At 40.9% G+C, this 10,252-nt stretch overlaps 2 protein-coding genes across 7 annotated transcripts in view; both read left to right on the forward strand.

Moving 5' to 3' along the window:
- LOC139565626 (actin nucleation-promoting factor WASL-like) overlaps nt 1–10,252 on the forward strand; it is a 66,808-nt gene that overhangs the window by 26,283 nt on the left and 30,273 nt on the right. The gene's annotated exons all lie outside the window — the stretch shown is intronic.
- LOC139565625 (uncharacterized) lies at nt 1,735–9,524 on the forward strand. 4 transcript variants are annotated; one of them, XM_071386071.1, is made up of 8 exons: nt 1,735–4,253; nt 5,208–5,261; nt 5,592–5,690; nt 5,794–5,901; nt 6,119–8,189; nt 8,314–8,418; nt 8,507–8,578; nt 9,102–9,524. In XM_071386071.1, exons 2-8 carry the CDS (start codon nt 5,220–5,222, stop codon nt 9,308–9,310), a joined length of 2,706 nt encoding a protein of 901 aa, XP_071242172.1. In that variant the 5' UTR covers nt 1,735–4,253; nt 5,208–5,219; the 3' UTR covers nt 9,311–9,524. The 4 variants fall into 4 exon arrangements, with proteins under 4 accessions (XP_071242172.1, XP_071242174.1, XP_071242175.1 ...); XM_071386073.1 differs by lacking the exon at nt 5,208–5,261; XM_071386072.1 differs by lacking the exon at nt 1,735–4,253 and having other exon boundaries at nt 4,264–5,261.

Below are 10,252 nucleotides of genomic sequence, written 5' to 3' on the forward strand. Positions count from 1 at the left end.
GCAAATGGAATAGACAACATGTGGAAATTATAGGCAATTAGCAAGACACCCCCAATAAAGGAGTGGTTCTGCTGGTGGTGACCACAGACCACTTCTCAGTTCCTATGCTTCCTGGGTGATGTTTTGTTCACTTTTGAATGCTGGCGGTGCTTTCACTCTAGTGGTAGCATGAGACGGAGTCTACAACCCACACAAGTGGCTCAGGTAGTGCAGCTCATCCAGGATGGCACATCAATGCGAGCTGTGGCAAAAAGGTTTGCTGTGTCTGTCAGCGTAGTGTCCAGAGCATGGAGGCGCTACCAGGAGACAGGCCAGTACATCAGGAGACGTGGAGGAGGCCGTAGGAGGGCAACAACCCAGCAGCAGGACCGCTACCTCCGCCTTTGTGCAAGGAGGAGTATTAGGAGCACTGCCAGAGCCCTGCAAAATGACCTCCAGCAGGCCACAAATGTGCATGTGTCTGCTCAAACGGTCAGAAACAGACTCCATGAGGGTGGTATGAGGGCCCGACGTCCACAGGTGGGGGTTGTGCTTACAGCCCAACACCGTGCAGGACGTTTGGCATTTGCCAGAGAACACCAAGATTGGCAAATTTGCCACTGGCGCCCAGTGCTCTTCACAGATGAAAGCAGGTTCACACTGAGCACATGTGACAGACGTGACAGAGTCTGGAGACGCTGTGGAGAACGTTCTGCTGCCTGCAACATCCTCCAGCATGACCGGTTTGGCGGTGGGTCAGTCATGGTGTGGGGTGGCATTTCTTTGGGGGGCCACACAGCCCTCCATGTGCTCGCCAGAGGTAGCCTGACTGCCATTAGGTACCGAGATGAGATCCTCAGACCCCTTGTGAGACCATATGCTGGTGCTGTTGGCCCTGGGTTCCTCCTAATGCAAGACAATGCTAGACCTCATGTGGCTGGAGTGTGTCAGCAGTTCCTGCAAGAGGAAGGCATTGATGCTATGGACTGGCCCGCCCGTTCCCCAGACCTGAATCCAATTGAGCACATCTGGGACATCATGTCTCGCTCCATCCACCAACGCCACGTTGCACCACAGACTGTCCAGGAGTTGGCGGATGCTTTAGTCCAGGTCTGGGAGGAGATCCCTCAGGAGACCATCCGCCACCTCATCAGGAGCATGCCCAGGCGTTGTAGGAAGGTCATACAGGCACGTGGAGGCCACACACACTACTGAGCCTCATTTTGACTTGTTTTAAGGACATTACATCAAAGTTGGATCAGCCTGTATTGTGGTTTTCCACTTTAATTTTGAGTGTGACTCCAAATCCAGACCTCCATGGGTTGATAAATTTGATTTCCATTGACCATTTTTGTGTGATTTTGTTGTCAGCACATTTAACTATGTAAAGAAAAAAAGTATTTAATAAGAATATTTCATTCATTCAGATCTAGGATGTGTTATTTTAGTGTTCCCTTTATTTTTTTGAGCAGTGTATATGACTTTGTGGTTGTGGGTGGATTTCAACTGCTGGCTGGAATTCTCACTCAACTGTACCACTAATATGAGCCTGTTCTACAGACTCTTGTAGACTACTATGCACTGAAAAACAGTTAATATGTTACAAATCAAAGCTTAACATTGAAATATGTGATTTCAAATGATTAAGTTAAATTCAGATAGGCATGTTATGTGCTCTCTAACACAAACATAAAATGTGTTGTTGCTGTAGACCTTTTAACAGATCTAGGAGCAGTTGACCACAGAATGTTAACCTTAGCCACTAATATCTGACTTCAGTACTGTCTATAGCTGTTTGTTCATTAATACTTATATGTGGCCTTAATATACAGCATATGACCTGGTAAAGGAGAGGGGGATGGGAGCAGAGAAGGGGATGGGAGGCTGCTCAATGATTGGCTGTAGTGTAGGGCGTGTCATACAATGTATCAAAATTTCAACTGCTGGCTGGAATTCTCACTCAACTGTACCACTAATATGAGCCTGTTCTACAGACTCTTGTAGACTACTATGCACTGAAAAACAGTTAATATGTTACAAATCAAAGCTTAACATTGAAATATGTGATTTCAAATGATTAAGTTAAATTCAGATAGGCATGTTATGTGCTCTCTAACACAAACATAAAATGTGTTGTTGCTGTAGACCTTTTAACAGATCTAGTTGACCTCCACAGAATGTGCACATACACACTAATATCTGACTTCAGTATAGTTTATAGAGGTGTATATGTCTGTCTGTGTCTTTCAGTTTCTATTTAGACTACATCAAATATGAAGAAGCTGTGCAGCCACACCATGTTCAACATGTTACCTAATTAGCTAGCTAGCTGACAATCTGGTTTACCTGTAGCATATAAACATTTGTTGGCACAGAAAGAAAGGGGATATGAAAAATGATTGATCAAATTCCTCCTGCCAATATCTGACTGGGTTAATAACTTAATATTAAGTTAATATGGACCCATTGTCTTAGACTTGAACTCTTGGACCAAACAGTGGGACTCTGATTTCAGCCATAGGGACTTGTGACTCGACTCCTGACTCCAACATTGGTGACTTTGACTCAACTCAGAGTAGCCATAGGGTCTTGTGAATTGACTCGGACTTATGCTTTTGTGACTCAACTACAACACTGCTGCCATTACATGGCTACTACTACTGCTTCAACTACCAATTCTAGCAAGTTGTACCCCAGGTTGGGTACACTTTTCTGCTGCTCCCTCAAAAGCATTAAGCAGACATTTTGATTATACCTCCCTCCCCATAACTCTCTGTTGGGGTGAGGCTTTCTACAAATATACTAAGCAAGAGGATTACAACAGCTAACACAGGAAGCTGAAATCCTGGGGTCTGCCTTATATTCCCTCAGTTCTACCCCAGTTTGAAAATGTGCTTTTCATCCATGACCAGGCCATGTTTCGGCCATTTTGCCGCACTAGGCAAGTCTGCAATAGACCTTCTCCTACCCGGAAAAGAAATAGGCCTATAGTGTACAATGTTGGCCTATAATGTCATTTTATAACTAGGCCTAACATTTGATAGCCTACCATTTGTAAAACATGCAGTTGCGTTGGCTTTATTAACCCAGTCCTGATTCCTGACAAAGGCTTATAGGGACTTGTCCTTTAAGATATGAACATCAGCTACCCATCAGCTACCCAATGTTATTATGAGTTTTCTTGAGGCTTTTTGCAAAGAGATCAATGCTGATGTAAAGGCCTACGTCTTCACAGCAGTACAAACCTGAAATCACGTATTATCATTAAATTTTATTCCACATTGTGAAACCAGGGATCTAGTGGAAGATAAATGCAAATATGATTAAAAAAAGGCCTGTTATAAGAGAGAAAGAGAGATTGTGAGAGTAGCTGAGTGCCTATAGTGAGAGATGGCTGTTAATATCAGTAGGCTGTTTGAGTGGTCTGTGGGCAGGTAATTAATCTGATTGCTGATGGGTTAGGTTGCTAGATCGAATCTTAACCTGCCATAAGCTACTTTTGTGTCAGCAAGTCTCCCCAGTGAAAAATGTACATATCCACCACTCCATCTTTCATGTACAGACCATTCAAGTAGCTGCACTTAACACCTCACTGATACTGATTGTGTAAGCTACAAACCCAAATTGTCTAAGGAAATGTGGCTAACAGTAATAACATTGCAGACATATTCAGAAATCTGGGCTGATGGAATCATTGTTATGCATATCTACTGGCCATAATTTCCGCTTGAGGTCCTGCCCCTCCCCCACTGCAAAGTGCACAACAGTACCAAACTATCAAAGGTTTTATAGGTCAACACAGTCCCCCCCCTCCCCCGTCCTTTGTATATTATTTATATATACTTGTGTTCCCATATGTACTTCCTGTATCGATGTGTTGTTAATAAAAATATTATAATAATAAAATATACAGTTCCCCCTCCCCCATGTTGCAGCATAAATCTCTGCTCAAGGTTGCCATGTACACTATTTTGTGGTTTATTGTTGTACTTTTAAAACTTTGTGGCAGGTGAAAGGTTTTGGTCGCTAGGTGGAAGTTGTATATTGCAACGTTACCAACATGGCATTTTAAAAAATCATTAATTTCCCTGTATTCTGCTAAAATTGTGCTAGTGAAGGTGGGTTTTGAAGGCTGGTTTTGAGCAGACTCATAGAAAATTGAAATTGACCTGGCAAACCTGTCCCTGCCTGAGCGTGATCACCACTGGAGTAGCTGTGCAGCACGTGTTAAGGAAGAGGAGGATGGTTGCAGATGTTTGCATTCATGCAAGAAGGTAAGCTATTAACTAAACTGTTAACCAATATTTTAGCTAAAATTGTATTTGGTGTATTGACAAGCAATGCATGTTCTCGTTGTCTTTATTTTTAATGAATTAATGTCAGTCATGTATGTCTTTCGGTGGAATCCAACATGCATTGACGATGTCTGAAAGCTGCATTGTGTCAGATATACTGCGTCATGACATTGAAATTGGCAGGTTTATCCAAACAATTCATTAATGTGCAATTGTTACTTTGCATGTTTCTACCTTATAGTTATTTGTGGCTTGCTAACGGTTAGTGTGCTAGCTAACTGTTAGCGTGGTAGCTAACGGTTAGCGTGCTAGCTAACGGTTAGCATGCTACCCATGCTACCGGTAGTTAAAAAAAGAAATATGCTAGCTATGGTTGCAAGCTAGCTAATAAGTTTAGCATAATTGGTAAACGTGTCTATGATTTAGAATACATGATTGTGGTTAACACAATGTTACATGCATTGGAAAATAATATTGCTATAGTGTAACAAGCTAGCAAGAAAAGCCAGTTCCTTTTCATCTGTTTTGTCAAGTCATAAGCCTGTATGTGTGTTAAAATATTTAAACCCCCTCATTAAATTCATGTATTGAAGTTGCGCCCGTTTTTTATAGCCCTTTCTTACCCAAATACCGTTTTTTACATTGAAATAATTCAGATGAAAATAAGAAATATGTTAAACTAATTAAGAAATAAGTGACCAGATTTTTTTTATTGAAAACCATGGACATTAGTTTGGGTGGGGGGAGGGGCGTGGTGGGGTTCCTAGTTCTTTTTTTTTTGCACATAAAAGAGTGAAACACCACAACAAGAATAAGGGTTGTGGAAAGTGTCCATTTTGGTAGGACTGTGACAATTCACTGTCTTGAAAAAATATATACATATATTGGCAGATTCTTTAACCAAATCCCTATTTCTTACACACATTTTTTAAGATCGAAAACATAATGGAAGATAAGAGTCCAGGAACCTACAAAGTAACCAATGCGGTATGTTTTCTGATTTGCCTAGTATTTAGAGTACGCTTGCCTTGCTTTAGCCAAACCACTCATACTGATTCTCTTTTAGTCCATCCATAAAAGCAGATTCAGCTTTAGTTGCATGCAGGAACTTGCAGAATGTGCTTATGTTATGCTTATACTTGCTTTTTTACCCTTGAAAGTAGTTTTAAAAAACAGAAATTGTAATAGATGTTTGTTGGACCTCTATTAGTCAATGATAACAGTCATTGGTGTCCCCCAGCCCATCCCCTGTTGTGTGCCGAGCAATCTTGTCATTCTATTAAGTCTCAACTATTCTTTTTGTCTTCCTTTACAAAGGCACTGCCGAGGCTAAGAAGGCGCATGGAACATCTAAAGAAGCATAGTTCAACTTGTGAGGCCAGATTTGAAAAGGAAAAGATAAATCCCGAAGCGCAGGTTTGTCAGTTGTTTAGAATGAGGATACTGGGGATGGTTGAATCGTTATCATATCCTATTGACTAATTTGCACATGACTAATATCATTTTATTGTATCCTTAGATGTCAGACACCGAAGCTGCCAGTACCTCTGAGGCTGCCAGTACTTCTGGGTCGATAGTCATTGTGTTGGATGATGCACCACCGTTGATCAGAACAGACAGTATATACGTAAGTTAAAGTGTCATTCAACACCAGACATACTGTAAGTTCTTGTGAATCAGCTTTGTAAATCAAAGATGGGCAAGTCTGCACTTTCATCCCATATTCATAGTATTATAACATAAACAAGTAGAGGAGCACAGTCGTAACTAATCAAAATGTGCCGGTGTCCAAATACTTTGTAATCTGTCTAGTTATCCAATATAATTTTTTTCTTCAATACAAGTTGACCAAAGCTATGCTTGGATACAAGACTGATGACTCAATAACCAGCATTGACAACAGTGAAGGTGATTATGTCCCAGGGCCATCAGAATCATCAGAGGAAGACAATTCTGATGATTTTTCAGAACCAAAGACAAGGGTGGACAGCAGTAAACACGTTGATTTAGTCTCAGAGGGAGACAGTTCAGATAAAATAGCAGGAGTCAAGAGAAGGAATCCCTACAAGAAGACTAGCAAGAGATGCAGAAGTTCCTCAGAAGAAAACAGCTCAAATGAAGAAACAGAACTCAAGAGAAAGAATCAATATGCAAATACTTATAAGAGATGTACTAGTTCCCCAATGTCAAACACTAGCAGTGAATCATTGCTTGTAATGAATGTCTCAGAATTAGATGGATCCAAAAAGTACCACCAAAAAAAGCACTTCTGTCTGTTTTGCGAGCAACCGCAATCCAAAATTGCCCGTCATTTACAACGTAAACATGGGGATGAAATAGAAGTAGCTACTGCACTTCGGTTTGCAAAGAGATCAAAAGCTAGGAGACTTCAGCTGAATCTTCTTCGCAAGAAGGGGAATCGGGCACACAACATTCAGGCACTTAAAGAAGGAAAGGGGGTTTTGGTACCATGTAAACAAACAAGTAATGACAAGACCAATCACCAGGACTATCAGCATTGTTTTGCCTGCCATGGGCTCTTTAAACGCAAATCTATGTGGAGGCATGTGGCAAGGTGCACACTAGCACAACACGTTCGAAAGGAGATGCCTGGCAAAACCAGAATACAGGCGCTCTGTGCTAATGCTCAACCGGTTGCTAAAGGAGTGAGTGAAAAGGTATGGAAACTTGTGAGTAACATGGCTCAAGATGATGTAGCCCATGCAGTAAAACAAGACAGATACATCTTGGCATTGGGTGAAAAAATGTACAACAAGAAAGGGGAGAACCCCTCACAACACCAGCACATTCGTCAAACTTTGCGAGAACTAGGGAGACTTGTGATTAAAGGTAGAAAGGTGACACCACTGAAAAAGATGAAGGATTATATCAACCCAAAACACTTCCAACACATCATAAAAGCTGTCAAAGAAGTGACTGGCTATGATGAAAAGACAAACAAATTCGAAAAAGCAACCCTGGCGACAAAGCTTGGGCAAAGCATCCAGAAAATTGCAGACATCATGGAGGGTGAAGTTCTTATTACCCAGAATGAAGAAAAGTTGAAGCTTGTCCGAGACTTCCAAGGCATCTACCGTCTTCGCTGTAATGAAATGATCTCTTCTGCTGCATATCGTACACTTGAACAGAAGAAATGGAACACACCGCAGCTTATTCCATTAGCAGATGACGTTAAAAAAATACACATGTACTTAGATGAAAAGCAGAAACAATACTACAACCAACTGTGCGATGAGAAAACCTCAGGAAAATGGAGCAATCTAGCAAAAGTGATACTGCCTCAGATGATTATCTTCAACAGGAAAAGAGAGGGAGAGGTGTCAAAGATGTCTGTGGCAACATTTCACTCCAGGGACAAATCCCCACTTAACAAAGATGTTGCAGTGGCGCTAACAGAGGTTGAGAGACTCCTCTGTGCGCATTTTGAACGCATTGAAACCTGTGGGAAGCGTGGCAGGAAGGTGCCTGTAATCCTTACTCCAGTGATGGTGGAATCTTTAGAGCTGCTTATCAAAGAGCGGTGCTCATGTGGAGTGAGCGAAGGAAATATCGACTTATTTGCCAGGCCAGGATATGATACACATTTTCGGGGGAATGACTGCATCCGCGCCTATGCCAAACAATGTGGTGCCAAGTTACCTGAAGCATTGTCATCAACTAAACTACGAAAACAGGTTGCCACCCTCTCCAGAGTGTTAAATCTCAATGATACAGAACAGGACCAGTTTGCTGACTTCTTGGGTCACGACATTCGGATTCATCGAAAGTTCTACCGTCTTCCAGAGGGAACGTTTCAGTTGGCCAAAATAAGTAAAATACTGATGGCATGTGAACAGGGCAGATTGGCAGAGTTCAAGGGGAAAAGTCTGGATCAAATAACCATCAGTCCCAGTGGTAAGTTTACCCCCAGTGTTTAGTTTAATGGCAAAAAGTTTACACTGACAATAAAAACAAAGCTTTTGTTTTGCGCAGATTTAGCTTGCCTCAATTTAGCATTCTTCTTTTGGCCATCTTTTAGAAAAAAGCATGGCTGAAAATAATGAGGCTGCAGACTCTTGTTCATCAGAGAACGACTCTGAGAGAGAGGAGTCATCTGAAAAATCCTATGAAGAAAATCTGACCGGTATGCCTATACCTTACATAGATATGGATGTATTCTTAATTACAATGTCCTTTTCGAAAAATACATGTTTTCCACTGATGTTTTCCAGGAGAGATGTCAGCGATTCGGGCCAAACAGCCAATGACCAAGGGAAAGCTGGGACAAAAGAGAGGCTCACATGGTTAGACTGTTTCCTGCTGTCTTCAGTCAGTGCATTTTCACTCTGTAGTGTCAACGTATAGTACAGTGCTGGTCCAGATCAATCCTGTCTTCATCAGTTGGTGTATTTCCAACCATGCCAGTACAGAACGGATTAGTTTGGATTGGACACAAGTCAAGACTTTAGATCTGAACTAGTGTGTCAGGACAGATGATAACACAGAAGGATTACCACACTTTACATTGTTTTTCCTGGGGGAGGGAACTTAATTTAATAAGTATTGCTTTTATTAGAAGGTTTACATTGCAAACAATTTGATGGGCTTAGATTCCATACAGATTGAGTCTGCCTTGATGTCAGCATTGCACATTCTTCTCTCACATCCTTATCTATGTAGTTATTTAGTTGGGATTGTTAGTTTAACCTCAACACACTCTGCAGATACAGCTGCAAACTTGTAGAGTTAATACAGAGATGAACACATACTGTATTGTACTCAACCTTTATTTAATGTAGTCATTCATAATGTCATCTCTTTCCAAAGGTGCCAAAGGAACAAAAAGGTTTTGGTCGACAATAGAGGTGGATGCAGTTGAAGATTCCTTGATGAATTTTATCCGAATGGGAAAAACGCCTGGAAAACAAGACTGTGAGAAATGCATTGCTGCTTCTGGCCAAGCGCTAGTAAACAGGGACTGGAGAGCAGTAAAGTTCTATGTACACAACAGAATAGTTGCAGATCAGAGAAAATAAGTGTATAAGATGCTTCTATCTTGGTGTACCTCTGAGGATTTAATGGGACTTACTTGACTTAAGCTCATAGGCAGTTGATGAATGTCCTCCATCTCACTCTGTTTGGGGGAGGTTTTCCCAGGTGGGTTGTTCACTTTTGGAGTGACTAAGGTCTCAAGAATACAAAGCCTGCTGACTTTGAATGTTACAGAAAAATAAAATAAATTTTTCTAAACTATTTATCTGATACTTGGATATAATGACTCCATGACTGAAATGGTTGTTCCAGTTTAAATACTTTACAGTAGAACTACACTACAGAAGAACTACACTACAGTAGAACTACACTACAGCCGTTGAGTTGCCATCCGTGTTGCATCATTGTGGCATTCTACATGCAATATTTTCAGTCATAAAATAGAATGAATGCATCAAATATCGATGTAATAAATGTATCACTCGTCACTTAAACAATGCCACTTTATATAATGTTTACATAGCCTACATTACTCATCTCATATGTATATACTGTACTCTATACCATCTACTGCATCTTGCCTATGCCGTTCGGCCATCGCTCATTCATATATTTATATGCACATATTCGTATTCATTCCTTTACACTTGTGTGTAAAAGGTAGTTGTGAAATTGTTACATTACTTGTTAGATATTACTTCACGGTCGGAACTAGGAGCACAAGCAATTCGCTACACTCGCATTAACGTCTACTAACCATGTGTATTTGACCAATTTGATTTGATTTGATTTGCAATGTGCGGTCTCCAGTAGGTGGTAAAACTTACAAGTGAACTTTTTTCAAGAAGTCAGCAACTTTCGGTGATTTCCTCATATTAGATTTTTTTTCTAGCTCATGAGTGTAATTTCTGTACTTCTATGATGTCTGGAAAGCAGGGTCCTAAAAAGGTATGTAAATGTGAGGAGTCCTAAATTGGTTAGAAATG

The sequence above is a fragment of the Salvelinus alpinus genome, chromosome 37 (assembly GCF_045679555.1).
Source record: "Salvelinus alpinus chromosome 37, SLU_Salpinus.1, whole genome shotgun sequence".
Classification (NCBI taxonomy): Eukaryota; Metazoa; Chordata; class Actinopteri; order Salmoniformes; family Salmonidae; genus Salvelinus; species Salvelinus alpinus.